This window comes from Lissotriton vulgaris, chromosome 6 (assembly GCF_964263255.1).
Source record: "Lissotriton vulgaris chromosome 6, aLisVul1.2, whole genome shotgun sequence".
NCBI classification, from domain to species: domain Eukaryota; kingdom Metazoa; phylum Chordata; class Amphibia; order Caudata; family Salamandridae; genus Lissotriton; species Lissotriton vulgaris.
The window spans coordinates 976,130,582-976,150,096 of record NC_141694.1 but is presented as its reverse complement, the minus strand read 5'-3'; the positions used below and the strand labels follow the sequence as shown (position 1 = coordinate 976,150,096).

At 43.1% G+C, this 19,515-nt stretch overlaps 1 protein-coding gene across 7 annotated transcripts in view; it reads right to left on the bottom strand.

The window, feature by feature from the left end:
* The window catches only part of PTPRK (protein tyrosine phosphatase receptor type K), a 1,685,403-nt gene that overhangs the window by 241,182 nt on the left and 1,424,706 nt on the right, over positions 1–19,515 (bottom strand). For 2 of the 7 annotated variants that reach the window (XM_086927007.1, XM_086927003.1), the window contains exons 14-15: positions 19,301–19,439; positions 14,002–14,031 (exon numbers count right to left, since the gene is read on the bottom strand). In XM_086927007.1, the coding sequence (XP_086783133.1) occupies positions 14,002–14,031; positions 19,301–19,439 (169 nt within the window). The remainder of the gene's footprint in view (positions 1–14,001; positions 14,032–19,300; positions 19,440–19,515) is intronic. The other 5 variants (XM_086927009.1, XM_086927006.1, XM_086927008.1 and 2 more) reach the window with 3 other exon arrangements.

Below are 19,515 nucleotides of genomic sequence, written 5' to 3'. Positions count from 1 at the left end.
GTAAAGGGGTATTTTTAGGGTTTAGGGTCAGTTTTTAGTTTTTGGGTAAAGGGGTATTTTTAGGGTTCAGGGTCAGTTTTTAGTTTTTGGGTAAAGGGGTATTTTTAGGGTTCAGGGTCAGTTTTTAGTTTTTGGGTAAAGGGGTATTTTTAGGGTTCAGGGTCAGTTTTTAGTTTTTGGGTAAAGGGGTATTTTTGGGGTTCAGGGTCAGTTTTTAGTTTTTGGGTAAAGGGGTATTTTTAGGGTTCAGGGTCAGTTTTTAGTTTTTGGGTAAAGGGGTATTTTTGGGGTTCAGGGTCAGTTTTTAGTTTTTGGGTAAAGGGGTATTTTTAGGGTTCAGGGTCAGTTTTTAGTTTTTGGGTAAAGGGGTATTTTTAGGGTTCAGGGTCAGTTTTTAGTTTTTGGGTAAAGGGGTATTTTTGGGGTTCAGGGTCAGTTTTTAGTTTTTGGGTAAAGGGGTATTTTTGGGGTTCAGGGTCAGTTTTTAGTTTTTGGGTAAAGGGGTATTTTTGGGGTTCAGGGTCAGTTTTTAGTTTTTGGGTAAAGGGGTATTTTTGGGGTTCAGGGTCAGTTTTTAGTTTTTGGGTAAAGGGGTATTTTTAGGGTTCAGGGTCCGTTTTTAGTTTTTGGGGTACAGGGGTACAGGGTAAAAATAAATTAAAATTAAAATTAAATTAAATTAATTAATTGATATTAAATTACATTAAATAACATTAAATTATTTTTTTTTAAATTAATTTACGATTTTTAAATTAATATATACTTACCAATACTTACGTTGTAATGGTATGCGTTGTAAAGGTACCTGCGTTGTAAAAAAATGTGTTGTAAATACATGCGTTGTAAAAGTTTTTGCGTTGTAAAAGTTGAGTTGTAATGGTAGGTAGTCGTAATAGTATGCGTTGTAACATGGTACATCCCACTACGGTGCGAGCAATGAATTTTCATTAGAAAAATAAATGATTAACATAGGTTTGATTCAGCTAGCATAACCAGGCCACACTAAGACACATTATGAAAGTGCAAGTTTAAATGTTGTACATGAAAATTGTTTTCGTTAAGTTTCAGAAAGTCAGTGAAATTCAACAGCAGCTAGAATCTGTCTGTATGCGTCATAACATTTTTCACTTTCTTATTCAGCTGAAGCCATGCGCTTTTGAAAAATAACAAGGTTATGAGCTAAAGATCCACTTCTATGTTCATACTGCAGAATAATACATTGCATTTGGTTGCATTTCTCGTTCCTGTCCAAAGAAAATTGCTTTCTTTTTGGAAATCGAGTCTTATTAGTTTACTGTGAAGTAACATGTTAGTGTTGCTTGTGGGCTAACTTTGTTTAAAACTTTATAAAGAATCTGTAAACATGCCATTAGATTATTTTGCTTCAGGATCATTTTGCTTAGTCATTCAGGGATTTTAGACTTCAGGCTTTAGACATTTTTGCATTGCACATTTGACAAGTGGCATTTTGTTTTACAGAGGCATTGCTCACTTGATTATCACCCATTTTACTTCAACCAGCTATTGCATTAAAGAGAGCTAGAAGCCGTGTGGTCCTTTTGCATTAGGGATTGTTATTATTCAATTCATGAACTGGCCTCTGATTTAACTAAAGTTATACTTTCAGCAATGATTAATTTGAATAAATCTATAACCTGAGTACTGGAAGAAGTCTAATTTTGCATTTTTTTCAGTCACAGTATTGGTTGATTCCTTGAGCCCGGGGCCTTCCTCTTACCACTAACTGACCCTCCTTAATGTTAACTGACTTGGAGTGTCAGCAACGTCTACAGCCTTAAAGAAACGGAAGTACTATTCTGCAACTACATGGGCAGGAGCAACTCATGTTTAAATGGTGCTCAAACGGTGTGTGATGTCACTTAATATCCTAAAAGGCACCTTTTGGAACGGAAAAGTTCTCTGCATGGTAAAAGATGTGTACCCCTGCCCCGAGAACCCAACCATACTGTTTGCTGAATGCCTAATGCTTTTTGGTCATAGGCAAATATGGATCATGCTTATTTCCCATGACATAAGCCTGTTTCACAGATTGTGGTCTTGTTGGACCGGGAGAGGCATCCAAAGCACTACCCTCATAGTGGTGGAAGGTTACTGACTTCACCAAGAGTTAAGCATCATAAGCGCGGTGGTGGCTGCATACTGTGAAGTGATCAGTAGGAGTGAGCAAGTTCTTTTCACCCCGTGTCACTAGAGTAAGGCCTAAAGGCTCACTCACCTTTTTAAAGATTCGCTGCTGTGTGCATAACTCACCCTTGGTCTACATCAGATGGATATGAAGTGCTGAGCAGGAGTAGTGACTCTGCGCTGGACCTATGTGTGCCTGGGAAAGGGTACAGAACATAGGTAGAGCAGCGCTGTGTAGTAAATGTGGGATTATAACATGTGCGGGGTGTTTGTATGCCTGTGAGGAAAACATTACATGTTAGAAGTGGGGCTATGGAGAATGTGCACAATGAAAAGCATGTGCTGGGTATATGTGTGCTTACCATAAGTACAATACATGAAGAGCGGAGTGTTGTGCAGCGTGCACACAGTGAGGGTGAGCTGATAGTGAGATGTGTTTGAAAATAGCATGCCCTGGTACAATACAGAAAGACGACCAGTACTGAACAGCGCACTCAGACAATGTGTGTGCTGAATGTATACGAGTGTCTGTAGTGGCACAATGCATGGAGGTAACCGTGCTGGACAGTATGTGTGCTGTGAGAATGTCAACGTTCCTGCAATTGTAGGTTACATTGAGGACCCTGGGTTCCATTTTGGGAAGCCCTGGCCGGCCTGGTGAAGACATGATGAGTAGGGGAATCCCCCAACCCACCCAGGACAGATTTGTTTATTGCTACATTTCTGTGAGCTGGATGTGATACATACTGGAGGAAGGGAGGAAGAGACTCCCCCTTAACACTTCAAAAGGGTGTTCGATCACAAAGAAGGAGCCTGGACACATCTCAGGCAGGAGATAGGGCTGGTAAGAAAATTATAAAGAGTGGGGCTGGAAGCCAGGAGTTAATCTTTTGATGCACATATCACTGTGGCCGACAATCAGGTGTGAAATTTGATCACTCCCATGAACTGTGTTGTGGGACAATCAGCTTCAGGTCTTCCCTGATGTGACAGACCGTCTTTCAAGAGAGAAGAAAAAATTTACTCTTCAAAAGAAGCAGAACCCCAACATAAAATGTAAAAAATTTAGAGCCTAAATCCCGATTGGTGCCTGGAATAGAACTATAATAATAGTATGAGCATTAGTAAAGCATGCAGCTACCTCAGGCGAGGTGTCCCAGCACTGGAAATGGCTGCCAGCAGAGGTGTCCGTACAGTTATTCCTATAGCCTAAAGAGCCAAGTTTTCTGCATCTTTCTGAGCTCTAACTCAGAGTTCATCATGCGTAAATGGGAAGACAAGTTGTTCAGAAGCTTATCTGACCCCATCGGGAAAGACCTGCCCTCTTGCCTGATTTTGGAGAAGCCTGGGACAGTGAGCCTACATTATAGATTGAATCTTAAGGTGCTTTCTTGGCGGTACAGCCGCAGTCTGTACCTTAGGTATGCTAGGCGCGGAACACCATTGTTAGGGCCTTGTATTCAATCCTCTTGGCTACAAGGAGCCAGTGGAGTTGTCAGAGGTGTGGGGAAATGTGCTGTAGCACGGGGACCTTGCAGATCAGCCTGACTGCTGCATTCTGTACCAATTGGAGCCTCTTGATAAAGAACCCAGGAAGACCTAAGTAAAAGCAATTTGCATAGTCGAGATTAGAAGTCACCAGGGCATTAACTGTGATCTTTCTGCTTTCCTCCTGCGTGAAGCCCAAAAATGTTCTGATGCTTCTCATCTTCCCAAAGCAGGCTGCAGAGACTTGCATGATTTGGGCCGATAAGGCCACGTCCTTATCGCATCTGACAGCCAGGTTTTTAACTGTCGGTGTGTGTGTGTGTGTGTGTGTGTGTGTGAGGGGGGGGGGGGGTTCCGGGGTTTTGGGGGGGCGGGGGGGGGACTGGGGGGGGGCAGAGAGTTCGCCCAGCCGCCATTGGCCTGAAGGAGGGAGTGGGGGGGGGGACGGGGGGGACAGTTTGGTTGAAGAATAAGACCTCAGTCTTCTCTGCATTTAGTTTAAGTGGTTTTAGTTTGTCCAACCTGCTATGTCCCGAAAACAGTCTTTGAATGAATCAAATGCCGACGCCATAGGTCGTTAAAGGAAAACACTAGCTGAGTGTTGTCTGTGTAAGAGATCACTCTGACCCCTCTGTTAGCAATGAAAACCGCCGGGGGGGGTCATGTAAATGTTAAACAACAATAGGCTTAAGGCTGAGCCCCGGGGCACTCCACACTCGAGTGGCTTCACTGAATAAGTGAATGGGTGAAGGACTTCTTGTTGTCATCGGTCAGTGAGATAAGAGGTAATCCAGTCCAGTGCACACCAGTTTGTACAGCAGAATCAAGCGTGAGTCAGTATCAAAAGCAGCTGAGAGATCTAAAAGTACCAGCAGGGCTGATAAGCCACTGTCCACAGATCGCCGTATGGAGTCCATGACTTCAAGCAGTGCCATTGCCGTGCTGTACCCTGAACGGATCCAGATTGAGAGTCATGTAACAGCTCGTTGGCATCTGCAAAGATGCATAACTGTAGCTGGGCCTGCTTCTCAAGTATCTTAGCAGTTGCCGACAGTAAGGAGATAGGCCTGAAGTTGCTTGGTAATTCAGGGTCTGCGTTAGCCTTCTTTAGGAAAAGTAGAAGGAATGTGTGTTTCCAAGAGGCAGGGTAAATACCCGTCCTGAGTGAAGTGTTCCAGATGTAGTTTAGGACCGGGTTTACCAATAAGGCCAGGAGCCTGAATTCTCTCAACAGGCAGAGGTCACCTGGTGATCCCGATTTGCATTTCCGCAGTGCCGCTAGGGACACATCTGCGGGTAACGGGAGGAAGGAGTTAAAGACCGGCTGGTCATTGGTGGGGCTGGCGGTGTTTCCCCATACTATAGGCTCAGCTGGTGGGGAAAAAGAGGAGTAGATTTGAGTAATCTTTTCCTCAAAGAAGTTCTAAGGTGCTGAGGTCTTGAGATGGGTGGACACCAAGTTCTAGAGCAACGGGTTTTGGTGTTTTCACAATCCTAAAGACATCTCTACAGGAGTTTTAAGCACTGGTAATACTGTTTGCCAGAAAGTCCCTTCTCTTCAAGTTGAGTAATTTGTGGTACTCTTTCATGGCCGATTTGTAGGTGTTTTTCGCATCTTGGGAGTAGGACTTTCTCCAGTCTCATTCTAATCTTTTGCACTTGCTCTTTGCGCATCTAACTACCTGGTTGAACCATGGGGCCGCATAGGTGGATCTGGCTAGGCTCACCGGGTTCAATGAGGAGAGTTTATCAAGAGCATTCGTCAGCCAGAGATTTAAACTCGCGACATCCTAGTCGGGGTTGTCTGAGAGGGGAGGCTTAGTGTCCGCTAATATAGGACCTAGCATTTCAGTTGTGACCCTGCCCCTGTTCCTTTTGACTGCGATGGAACGTGCAGCGGCCGTCGACCTGAACTTCAGGGGGAAGGAAAAAGGGACCAGGCAGTGGTCTGACCAGATGATGTGTACTGGTTTTTTGACCATTAACTCCTGCATGTTCGTGCAGATAAGGTCAAGAGTATGGCCGGCTTTGTGTGTGGGGAAGGCAACCAGATGGGCAAAATTGAAGCCCGCAAGGGTCGTTAGAAAGTTAGCACTAAGCGTGCATTCTGGGTCATCGATGAGGAGGTTAAGATCACCTAGGACAGTGAAATTGGTGCAGCAGGTGGCAGATTGAGCAATATAGTCTGCCAGTAGCTGTGTCTTGTTATGTCCACAAGCCAGTGTTCAATAGAGCAGGAGCCCTGAGAAGGCGAAGGAGGGGGATAACTTAATAAAAGGGGAGGTTGAGACCCAAAAATCCATCATCTGCCAAGCAGCCAGACGGGCTGTGTGAGAAAGGGGAGCTCTGATAGACTTTAGCCTGTGACCAGGACTGGGGGCCAAGGCCTGGTAGTCTCCCTTCTTAGTGAGGGGACATCACACAGGGAAACCAAAACCACCAGCACTGGAGCCTGGAACACCAGTACATGACTATTTGCCAACGCAAGTGTGCTCTGTGAGGAAGAGGACAGCATTCAAGGGAGCGAGGGCATGTGGGGAGCCCTACCTAGAGAAATCCCGGAGTGAATTTTGAGGGAAGGGCTGTGCACCAATCTGCTTGTTGCCGGTGTGCAGTGTTGGGTCAACGACCCTCATATGCCAGGAGAGGGCCACCTTGGACGCAGGTGTGTACTAAGCGCCATGAGTGACATGCCAAACCCATACCGCTGCACTGCAGTGAACCCTTGTGCCAGGAGGTCATGGGGAGGGCATTGTTGAAGTTACTGATGCCAGAGACCTGAGACTCGTACGGATTCATTAATCAACAAAATTACGTATTGATTTCGGGAGGCTAGGCACTCTTACTCAATCATTAGAGGTGATCTAGTCAGAGCACTTATTTATTGAAGAGTTTTATATAGCGCTGGTCAGACCCGAAGGTATTGGAGCGCTTCACAGCATGGGTAAAAAACACACAGTTTGGCAGTCCTAAGTATAATGTTTCATGGCGCAATTGGAAGTCTCGGTGCACTGAACGACAATGAGGAAAGTAAGACACAGAGAATCACAACATAGAGCGAAATGACATGAGCTGAGCCTCCTTTAGGGGGAGGGGAAAGAAGGGAGGGGAAAGAAGGAAGGGTCAGGAAGGGGGTGATGAAGGGACTGTATCCTGCAAAGTGCAAGCTTAAGCGATTCAGCAGCGGCTATCCATTCGGGAGAGAACGGTTAAGGAAGAGGTCTTTGAGCAGCCTTTTGAATTGTGTAAAGGAAGGGGTAGACCTGATCTGGACTGGGATTGAGTTCCGGATTTTGGGCGCATTTCCAAAGAAGGAACGAGAAGTGTTTTTTGTTTGCCGGATTTTCGGTGGGATGAGGAGTAGAGTGTTGGAACTGCTGAGGCTCCTAGTCTGACCGGCCTTCTTGAGTTTGGCGGGCAGGTATGCGGGTTTCCCTGTGTGCAGGGCTTTTTGCGTGAGGCAAGCCGTTCTGAAATTTGCACGCATTTCAATTGGGATCTATTTTAGCTCTCTGAGTGCGGATGAGATGTGATCATACTTCTGAACCCCGGTGACCAATCTAGCTGCTCCATTGAGATTTGATCTGAGGGAGGTTAGGTGGGATTTTGTTGCACCTGTGAGGGCGGCATTCCAGTAGTCAAGTCTGGACAGCACCAGGGATTGAGTAGCTTGTTTAAGGTCTTTAGGCGGGATGAAGGGTTTTATTTTGTTGAGTAGCTTCAGGTGGAAGAAGGTGCTCTTTGCAGTGTTCCTGATGTGTTTAGTCATGTCGAGTTTTAAGTCAAGGGTGATTCCCAGCGATTTTGCGGAATCCACCTGGGTGAGATTGCCGTTTAGAGCATCAATTGCTTTTAACCATTCTATGATTTCGGGGTTCTCCTCTTTGTTGGAGATGAGGAGGATTTCAGTTTTGTCTTCGTTGAGTTTCAGGTGCTTTTGTGATGGCAAGTTTTGGACTTCTTTAAGAGAGTGTCGTTGAGTCTGTGAATGTCATCAATGGAGGAGGTTTCAAGGTAGATCTGGGTGTCGTCAGCGTAGAGGTGGAAGGGGATGTTTATCTTTTTGAGTATGGCAGTGAGGGGTTCCATGTAGATGTTGAACAGTTGTGGGGAAAGAACTGATCCTTGGGGGAACGCCCCTGCTGACGGGGTGTAGGTCTGATGAGAAGTTTCTGATCTTTATTCTTTGGGTGCGGTTCTGGAGAAAAGAGGAGAACCACTTTAAAACCACCTCTTCTGCACCTACCCTTTCTTGAAGTACCTACATCAGTAGGTTGTGGTCCACCTTGTCGAAGGCCATCGTTAAGTCTAGGAGTATGAGTAGGGAGCATTGGCCTGCATCGAGTGATTTATGTAAATCGTAGATGACGTTGAGGATCGCAGTCTCTGTGCTGCAACCTTTTCTGAACGCTGATTGGTGGGTGTATAAGAGGTTAATACAGTGTATGTGTTGAGTCAGTTGGAGGAGAACACACCTTTCCAGGATTTTAGCTAGGAGAGGAAGATTGGAGACAGGTCTGAAGTTATTCAGATCATTAGTGTTGAGGCCTGTTTTTTTCAGTAATGGCGTGACTTGGGTGACATTTAGGCAAACGGTATGACTCCGGTTGTAAGGGAGCTGTTGATGATGTTGGCCCAGAAGGGGGGTAGGGAGAGATAGAGCTTTTTGGCCAGCTGGGCTGGTATACGATCAGAGGCGTGTGATGAAGGTTAAAGAAGGATAATATCTATTGGGGAATTGTCAGATGTGGTGAACGTATCTTTTATCCATAAAATGTACTAGACGGCCTAATGGCTATTGATTCACAACAAATCTGCAACACAAAGCCTCAAATGATTAAATACAGAGCTCAGATCGATTGTGAGTCTAACCTAGCCAAAAGTGCTGCCTGTACTGTCCAGGGAAACATTAAATCAAGACAAACTACTGGAACTTCCTGACTGAGATTACATTAAGTTGTTATGGGAATGGGAGACAGTGGCCAATGTGATCAGGCCTTCAAATTCATACAAGGTCTCCTATAGTATTGGAGCCGGACCTCCCAACAACTTTAGTAAACACACTCTTACCCAATTGTGTGAACAAGGGAAGAGTAATTGAGGATCTAAAATAGTGGTGTCTAGTAGAGGAGTACTGAATCTTTGTGATTCTCACAAGTTGACCCAGAGTTTCCAAAGCCAGATCAAAATTGTGTCCTGGAATGTAGCAGGGCCTACTAAATTGTTGTCAGAACTATATTGGGGACCGTTTATAGACACCCAAGACATCAGCCTTTTCCAGGAGACTTGGTGCCTTTCTCATGTGTGGGTTTACATCTTCTTGCCTAAACGCGGTACAATTCGGAACGGGAAGGCCTTGGGGGGGCCTAGCTTTCAGGGTTAAGACTGCGCTGCAGTGTCTAATTAGACCTATCGCTATTGACTCAGATGATATATTGCCAATTACTTTGGTGCTCCCGTCAGGGCTGCCGCTAAAAATATTTAATGTTTACAACAGAGTGGTAGCCCGTAATGCAGAGACTATGGTACTAACTCTCCCGGAATCCACTGTCTTTGAGCTAATAGAAAAGAGTTACTGATAGTAGCTGGGGACTTTAATTCCACCTATGAACCTTTAATAGCAGTCTCACCTCATTTGACTGCGGATCAGAATAGACAGTGGAAAATCCGGGAGGTTAATCTCTCGAATGTGTGAAATGGATTCCCAAAGCATCACAGGTGTTAGCACGGACGCTAAATTTGGACCTTCGAGCCGCCACTCGTAGGGCACTTTCGGATAGGCAAGGCAAAATGACCAATAACAGACGGGGTCATCTCAGCAGGATTGATTGTTTTTTGAGTTACTATAAAGTTCTGGCCTTCATTATTGGACGTAGTAGTAGACAAGACTGGCAGTGGCCACAATGCCTTGAGCTTGACATTAATGGGCAGCTCAGTAGTGAAACCTGTATTTCTAGACAGTCCGGACACAGGTAACCACTCCCACACTAATAATGACAAGACCATTCAGTGGGATAGGGTGGTCAAGCACCTCTTAGCTCTAGAAACAGTTGTGAGGAAGGTTAAGGAGGAAGTTGAAATCCTACATGCCCTTCCCTTGGAGCTTACGGACGTGATAATAAAGGACACGCATGAAGGGCTCTACTCACAGATCAGGGACGTCTTAGGACTAGGGAAATGAGCTGATAGAAAAAAGCCTAAGAATGTGGCCTGGCAGAATAATGCCTGTAGATCAGCTAAATCAGAGCTTTGTGCAGCTGAAGCCAAATCTAAATCTGATTTGGTGAAGTGTAGGACATGTCACAGGAGTGAATCGGTCCAAGCAAAAGGGGTTTGGGAGAGGTCTATGTGGGCTGCTTTGCATGAAGCACTAACAACCAAGGATTATTAGTCATTTTGGAGAATAGCCTCTGTATGTGACAATGCCCTAAAAAGGATCTGGAATACTGTGAGCAAGCACAGGATTGGGTAGCCCACTTCAGTAGGCTATATTCATATAATTGCTCCCTAGGACAGAATGACCAAGTCCCATTGACTGTGTCTGAATTAGGTAAACAATGTACTTTAGAGCTTGATCTAAGCTAAACACTAGCTGCCATTAATTCTTGTATTGTGTCCACAGCTTCCGTTTCGGATAGGGTCCCTAAAGACCTATGTATGGCCAATCCAGAAGTGTTGGGGCCATACATCAATCTCTTATCAAATGCAATACTTTCCAGTATGGAAATCCCGTCATTGTGGAAATTTGCAGAGATTATCCTAATTTTTAAGACTGGGATCACAGAAATCCTGAGAAATACAGTACCATTCAAACGATTTTTGTAAACAGATACTCGTTAACCTCCAGGGCTGGATCTAGGAGAATGAAGTGTTGTCTGGCTTCAGAACTTTTGACCAGGTCTTTCAGTTTATCTGTATTTTTGGCAAAACTGCAGCAATGGTAACCCTGTCATTAACAGCCTGGTGTAGAGACATGGACGCTGCCTTGGTTGCTGAGCGGGAGGTATTCAGTATCAGACGTTGTCCCAAAAAATGGAGTAAAATTTGGGGGGCATGTAATAAATATAGAGGGGATATCTGTGAACCTCCACCGGACAGGGAAGATAGTGATTCAGAATCAGATGACGAGGGTTGATCAGGGAGGGACTGGTGGGAACTGGGATTCAATAGCTGAAAATAAGAGAATTGATGTCTTTCCATCTGTACTTGATATCTATGATGCTACTGTGATGTGCTATGTTGCTTTATTGTTTAAACCTATGTTTTTGGATTTGTCTGTATGAAAATTAATAAAAATCTTTTTTTTTTAAATGCAGCAATGAATAGGGTCAAACAGTGTGTTGCCTTCGTTGATCTACGGGCCGCATTTGATTTGACCCCTAGGAGAACATTTAAGAGAGTCCTGGAAGCAATGGGTATCCCGCAAATTTACTACATAAATACGGTTACATTCAGAAGATTTTGCAAAAGTTAAATGGGGAGAAAATGGGCAATTGATTGAGCCCTTTAGGTTCAACCGAGGCGTTGGGTATGGGTGTATGTCTTCACCCCCACCCTGTTTTCCCTGTATATTCACGGGGTGGTGTATTATTTGAACAGGGATGGGTACGACACATTTAAAGGGGAGAAGGGTGCCTGCCCTCTTCTTCATGGACAGCCCCCTATTCATATCAAAGTCACTCAAGGGGCTCCAACAGATCTTAAATAACTTCAAGACACAATTCCTGATTTTTGGCTATACAGAATTTAACTGCAAGAGCCAGATGTGTGTGGGTAATAACCCAATCGATCTGCTGTCAAATATTGACTATCTAGGTGTAAGATTATCATCAACTTGAAAACGTACACATGTCATAAATCCAGCAGACAGCAAGCATAGTTAAGATCCATGAAGGACATTACAGAGGAGGGTGAAACAGACCAAAGAGATCAATAACATCAAGGCCCTTGGGGCTGCCTTGAATGGGGCAGACCTGTGGGGATGCATCAATACCACTATTTCATCAACAACTGATTACAAGTCCCTTTTGAGCCTTCCTGTGAGCACAAAGGAGGATCTCAGAAAAAAAAGAAATGAGGAATTTTGACCTACTGGCACCGCTTTTGGTCCACGCCAGCTCTTGAACCATATTGGTGGGTTTAAGAGATCTCATGGTACCAGCTTTTTCCATTGAAATATCGTGGTTGGGATCCAGAAATGCCCTTCTGGATCCCATCCACAGAGGAGATGAGCTCAATTCCCGAAGCTCTGCTAAAAGAAATGTACTGGGAGTTTACAGCCCTGTAAACTATCACTTGGTGTAAGGGATCATTATCATTGGAATTTATAGACCTCAAACCCTGCCCACGGTATGAACCAACAACTGATGAACTGTATATCCAATTTAGATATAGAAATCCTACAACCAAAACGTTTGGCACCGAGTGGGCATTGGATTACTCAAATGGTAGCCTTTGTCCCATATGTACATAGGCGCCAAAAACTTTGACTCATTTTTTTGGTGCCTGTTTTATCATGGCTTATGAGCAAAGTAGATAGTCCTTTTTGCAGGTGGCACATAGGATCTTTTAGAATACTTAGGGCTGACACGTGGAGTAGTGGTCTTTTCTATTGCCAAATACTCGAGGGAGTCTAGCTCAGGTGATATAAGTGTACCCAAAGAAAGTGAATAGCTGTTGTATATACTCAAAATCTAGATCTCTCTGCAATGTAGGTTTCCCAGTGGCTGAAACGAATTCAGACATTGGCATGGGTACTGTCTTCCCATCTGATATTTCCCCTGTACATTGACGGATATATGTGGCAATTGCACGGCTCACTTTACACCGAGACAATTGAATGTATGCTGCTACCGATTTTCATGGATTTTGTGACAATTGTAAGAAAGAATTGTGTTCTTTTTTAATTAATGGGCTGACACGAACTGAGTTATTGGACTGGGAATTGTCTTACAATCTGAGTTTTTTCCTTTGAACTTTGATAGATATATGTTGTAATTGTACGGATCACTTTATATCAAGAAAAATTAATGTCAGTTGCAACTGTATTTCATGGATTCTGTATAAATTGTGGGTTACTTTTTAACTAATGGTTCTTTTAACAGAACTCTCTCAACCGCTGACCCGCCTCGCAATCAGTGGAGACATGATCTTCCCCTAAACACCACATGCAAATGAGGTGAGGGTCTGTCTCCGACATCAGGCGTCCACAACACGAACACGTTTTAAAGCCCGAAGGCATCCACACACTGTTCCCACAAAACATACGCAATAGCGAAGGGAAAGGCCTAAACAGGCCCAGAGCACGAACCGGATCTGCATTGCATGTGGAAAAGGAAAAAACTGACATAGGCGCGCTGGGGTGGGACTTATGTGAGCTCGCTGACATCACATATGTGGACGACGCCTGGGCGGAGTCGCATGATGCGGTCCCCCCGGCGCGCAGGGGTGCTGTAGCAAAAAGATTTTCCGGATCCAGTCTCACGCCTTGGGATAATTCTATATGAAGGAACCTGCGGCTAGTAGTCTCCATCAGATAGAAGCCTCCGCTTCCTGGAGGGGAGGGGGCCTGTCCTGTTAACACCGCTTGGGGCCTGCAGCTATAAACTACGATCAGCATGGATGAAATCAGACTATACTTTGTACCCATGCCAAGTGCTAAAGTTGTGTTTGTGATGAAGGGATTTACCTGGTCGTCATACTTGTTTTAATGCTATAATGCACTACTGAAATGTAGTCACAGGCATAAGCAGGGATCCCCAAAAATCAGATTTGTAAGGGGCCCCACATAAAAAGCCCCACTTGCACACCCATGAAAGTGCTTTGTTCAGATCTATAAAATAACAAGTTGTCTGGAAAGAGGGGATATTTGATGTTAAACCAAAACGACGCAACCTAAAGTTACCATGAAAGTTTCAACATTCCTCTATTGCGACAACAGAACAAGAGAAAATAGCGTGAGGAGACAGCATTGCAGGATTCATCTAGCAACATTAGAAGGCATATATCAAATAGAGCCTTTTAAGCTTTTTTTTTCTTTTTTTGGTACCAATTGATCCCTTTAGTTTGACCACGCCTCATCTGCAATAAATGCAGGTAATTTTGTAGTCCATCATTCAACAGCCGATAAATAGGGTGCAATAATATGAAAAGGCAATAGACCATAAACATGTTTGATATAGTTTAAAAAGATGATTAAGAACAGAGAAGCCAATACAGGAAAGCAAAATGACCACTATGTCACCAAGTACCCCAGAAGAGCAAAACAGGCTAGTGAAAGACTTTGAATGAATGTCAAAACGTAATTTTCTAAAGGGATACTGCATCTTTAACAAATGTATAGGAAGAAGGTGTCCGGTTTCTACTTACAGGTAGTAGGAGTAAGAGTAGTAGCTCCTCCTGGCAAGCAAATCACAACAATGGGGGAAAGAGAAGCAATGGTGAATGAGAAGCATGAATCATTCACATTAAACAAAGCAAAACAAATTATTTATATTCATCCATGCACTTATTCGAGTATAGATTGCCATGCAGTTTAAAATATCACAACAGAGCAAGAATATGATAAATAAATTGATTGCAGCAGTCACATGCAACATTTTAGTTGGTGCCAAAAGTAGTAGTAAAAAAATAAAACAGAAAACTGAATGGCGTATGTATTTACAGAATGCAGCTCAGTAAACAAGATTGATCAAATTGTGTGCTAGATGTTATGAAGCATGGAACGCGTGTATGAAAATGATATACAGGTATAGTTGCCACTCTGTAGTTCCACAATTAAAACTCTTGTGGTACAGATGAATGTCATGAAAACATTTTGAAGGATTATCTATTGCTATTTAATATTATGTACATATATACATTTCAATGCTGTATGTAAACCTATTTTCAATGTCCAAGTGCAAATCCAGACAAACCTCACTCGAACTGATCATACAAATATCTCCAACATACATTTTTCCATCACATTAATTATGCAAATGACCACACACATATATAGATGTCACTTTATACAAGTACAAATGAGCACAGTGTTAATTCGGTCTTAGGAAAGGAAATGTGGGTGCATACAAGCCAAGTATTTAGAACTATTTGCTGAAGAAACACACAACAATGAAGATTGAAATGAAGCACAACTAGAAACAAACCAGCTACACAAAAAAGCAATGGCATTGCAGCTTAAAGATGCAGTATCCCTTTTCTGAACCAGTTTGACAACTGCACAGATAAAGAACAATTCTTCAAGATGCTTTCTTTGCTTCCAGACAAATGTGTACAAAAGCGAGCTAGGCACAAAGCTAAAAAGTGCAGTCTTTTTTGTCAGTGAAGAAGTGCTGTCATAACGATCATGTTTTGCCAGGTTTGATACAGTTAATAAAGTCTGTTTTGGAATACACAAACAAACCCTGTAAAACAGGGGTGTCCAGCGTGGGTCCGTGGAGGCTGGATTCATGGTAGGTTTTCAAGCTGGTATGGCAACCTGAATAAGTTCCACTGGGTTTCATTGTATGAAAAATATCCTCAATGTCTAGCATGGATGCAGTCCTCCGGTACCAACTCTGAGCACCCCTGATGTAGAAGAACCAAGAATGATTTGAATCCTCGTCTATACAAAAGGGATACTACATCTAAGGTTCACTGTGAAGGCAAGCTGAAATTGTACACATTTAAAATAAAAGTTTCAATTTACCCAAATCAGATTTATCAGTGTAGTTTGAACATTAAGCGAGCATAGAGGGTGTTAAACCCAATAGGAAGACTTGCGTTAAGGCCGTTATTGTGCTCCCTCTCCCACAAGGGATTACATTTGATTTAAGTGATATCAAATTTTATTTGTTTAGATCTGTGCTGGAGGATTCAGAATCACAACAAATTTAAACAATGATTAGCTTTTTCTGGAAGGGGAAGGTGGAAGAGAGGAAGTGGAGGAGAAAAGGGTGCACACTGAAGAATGCACATGTTCAGGAGACCAGCATCAAAGCAATCACTGGGAAATATTTGCAAGCAGTGTAGTTTTTTTTCGCAGAAATCCTCGTCGCCCACCTTAAGCACATCCTGGCCGAATGACATTTCCCTAGGTTGCGTTTAGTGTCTGCTGATTAGAAAGTTAAATCCATTCTAGAAAAAAATTATTGTAATTGCCACCAATAAAAAACTTGCCTGCTTTTTTATAAAATATATGACTTTTTGAGAATTTTGTGAGAAGTGTACACGTTTGTAATACAGGAGATCCCCCCCTAGGAAAATAAATAAGGGAATCCTCTTTCAACACTACTACGACCTGTTTTATTTTAAATGCCACAGATTAACCTAATTCTGCACGGCCACAAAATGAGTACCCTTGTAAAGACTGCCATATTGTACGAAGGGCATAGTTTGAGAACAAGGGTTTCATTCATATCAGGCCTCTGTACTTCAGAGCCTCTTCCCCCCTTCCTCCCAGGATGCCTTGTGGTGTTCTCGCCAACACGCTTTTCACAAATGAAAGTGGGACATGAATGAGGGTATGTACTCCTAAACCACTCAATAGCTAACACGATTACACGGGAGTGACGAAGAGCGGCTGTCTGCTCAACTACAGGAACCAAATGATAGCGGCCAGAAAAGTTGGTTCACTGATCCTCATCAAATTTCTTTTTGTCTTTTAAAAAAAGACAAAAAAATATTTGATTGCCATAACACTTTCACCATACGATTTTGAAACGTTATGTGTGTTAGATGTAAATGTGGTAATTGTCAACTACAAGAGTAGACAACAGAAAAGAAAGCAGTGCTTGGGAAGGCACATATGACGCTAACTTAAACAAAACACTATAGCCGTACCTAATGCTTCTAATGCAGACGCTCCGTCTCCAAGTTATATACCTCCAGGGGGTAATTGTAAAGAGGCAATAATTACAAAAAGGCACTAACTGACAACATCTTCCAAATGTACAGTGATCGGTTGCCCATCTCTTCAGGGGAAGGGAGACACTTAAAAACATGTGAAATTAATGCATTAAATACATGGGTACTTTTCGCTCATTTGCAGTGTATTTCAAGTTCACAGTCAAATATATATTCAAGTTACAGCTCAAAAACAAACAACATATCAAAACAGGCTTTTTCATAGCACCGCAAAACTAAAAGGCACTAAAGCCCTGTCCTGTCTTTGAGAGGCTAACAATGACCACAGAAAGGCCTCAAGTTCCCATAAATATATGAAGCGCATTTACAAAGAAAGCGTGCTGTACTTCGGACAGGGGCAACGTGTTTGATTGAGCTTGCAACTTTGTACAACAACGGAACGTTGCTCCGATAGGAACTAGTCTTTTATGGATGTGGGAGAGCCGTAGTTGAATTGAGTGGTTTTGAATGGATGCAGGAATTTCTGTCGACCACAAGATGGCACTATTGCTCGTGCTAAGGGTCCACAATAAGCGAGGACATTGAATTTAATCTGGTGTAATAACTTTCTAAGCACCACCAAACAAAACTCGCAGGAGAAATGTTCGCTAGAATGAGGGCAGACTTGTTTCTTCAATTCCACTGGGCTCTTGTTGTGCGGGCGCCGAAAGAACCTAGTTCAAAGACATGCTTTCAAAGACAACATTTTTATGCCGATTTTTGCTACCAAGTACTTTCAGCGATAAACAAAACAGAAATCAATAAGGAGGTATACTACGTTTAAAAAGTGAAAGCCTTCGTAATCAGGACCCTGCTATTTAACAATTGTTTTGAAATTCTACCTATACCGGCCGGAAGGATGTATGGACTTGGTATGGAAAAGTTCCACACCACAGTGGCATTTTTTTTGATGAGTGTTCCTTGAGTCTTACCATCAGAACCACTCTCACTCCAGTTGTTAAACGGCGGCTCCTCCTATTGGCGGAGGAGAGTCGCCCTACCCCCGCTAAGTTCCAGGCAGCTGATAAACAGGAAAAATAAAAAAATAAAACAATAAAACCATTTTATCATCATTTTATTTTTCTTTCTGCTGAAGGCAGCAACGTCTGGGTGGGGCTATGACGAGAGCAGGGGAGGAGTACTGCATACTGTAAACGCGCTTAACAGTTTGACCGGCTGTCGAAGGCCGTCCAAACCATCATAAACATTTTGATCTCTCTCCACCCGAGCTGTGTTGTACAGATGGATGGAGTAGAGACCCAGGCTCCTAGGATATGAGCTGAGCGTTAAACACGCCGATCAGGCCAATCACAGCACTGCTCTCATGAAAGCATTGTCTTGATTGGCGTCTAGGAGCCTGTGCAGTTTGCAGGGACCGGAGCAGTAGAACCCAGAGGTGGTAGCTGGCAGATAAGCAGCAGCAGGTAAATGTTTTATAAAAATGTATTATATACCCTTAATCCCCACACCTCCCCGCCCCCACCACTTGTTATAAAAGAGAACTGCTATTGGTAATGAGCAATATAGAAGCTATGGAACCAAAAGGCATGCTTTTAATGATCTTGGCATCGCCTTATAATTAATTATTTGCTCTTGCGTAATCACTTTGTGAAGATATTCATCGGCTCCTGTTTTTAACAGAGAAAGGAAAAACTTAAAGGCAAACTAAACACTGGTAGTAATCACGAAAGAAACAGGACTGTAACTCAATCATTTGATTTTATCCGTAGGAAGAGAATACACAGTCTCATAACTCTCTGACACATGGTGCAGTTGGAGGGTCTTGTGCACTGTGGTGCTGGTACGCCTGTTTGACTACATTATTTAATGATATTCAAATCATCTTGCCTATGTCCCTGTCCCCTTAATTGCTACTCTGACGGGTAGCTCGAGCCGATGTGTGGCTCCTCTCGAAGTTATGTTGGATTGCCAAGCCCAAAATGAGCCGAGCCTTCACATGATTTTGTCTGCCACTGACGCCCTAACCTCTGGCAAAGAATTAAAGACAAAACATTACCTTTGGTGTAAAATAATATAACGGAAAGAGATACCTATCTAGTGCCTGAATTGCACAATGGGAAACCAGAAATTCTGGATTTAATTTTGGTCCCCACTTGACAAAAGTGTATGACCCTAGGTAATTGTTTTATTTCACATTTTTCCCTTTTCTTCATTTACCCGTAGGAGAGCACCGTGAAATATGTGTGTTCATGATCTGCGTGGCACAACGGCTTTTCTTATGTTTGATTTAATAAACTATAATGTTCCATGAATATTTACAACCTAGGCAACTCAGAGTATGGACATGAAAAACTGATTTGCCTCCTGGTTTATGAAGGCAGGACTCTTTTCAAGTTAATGTTTGAAGACTATCAATTTTAATAAATGCCTCACAATACAGTGATATCATCTGGTGTACTAAGATGAAACACTTCTGCTTGTTAATGAAATACACTTTTTGGGATTTTTGAGGAGACTCATATTTTTAAATTTTTGTTGTACAAAAAATGAAGGTGTTCCTAAAGATAAGCCATGTATAACATTTGCTTGGTTCCTTTACTTCAGTTACATTTAATAAATGTTTACATGCTTCCAGAACGCTACTGCAAAGTCAAATAGACAGCAGATACGTGCAGCGGTTCTCCAGGGACCGCGTGTAAATGCAAGCGGCCCTCAGGCCATACTTTGAGCATACCTGGCCCATAGCTTGCCTGTCTCTGTGTATTCAACACTCCTACGATTCTAAATGACTGGGTAAGCAGAAGACAAAACACGCTCTTACCTCTTTTTGACAATTAATATGACAACTAGGAGGAGTAGGATGAATACCAGAATCCCTGCACTGATTCCTGCGATCTTCACCACGCGATCCGCCTGCTTTGCCTGGTCTGGGATCACCTCTGGCTCTTCTGTTGCTGCTGCTAAACAAATAGACAAGGTTATCGGAAGGAGATCACTCCCTGAGAAGAGAACAGGAGCCATGAGGGCAAAATCAGA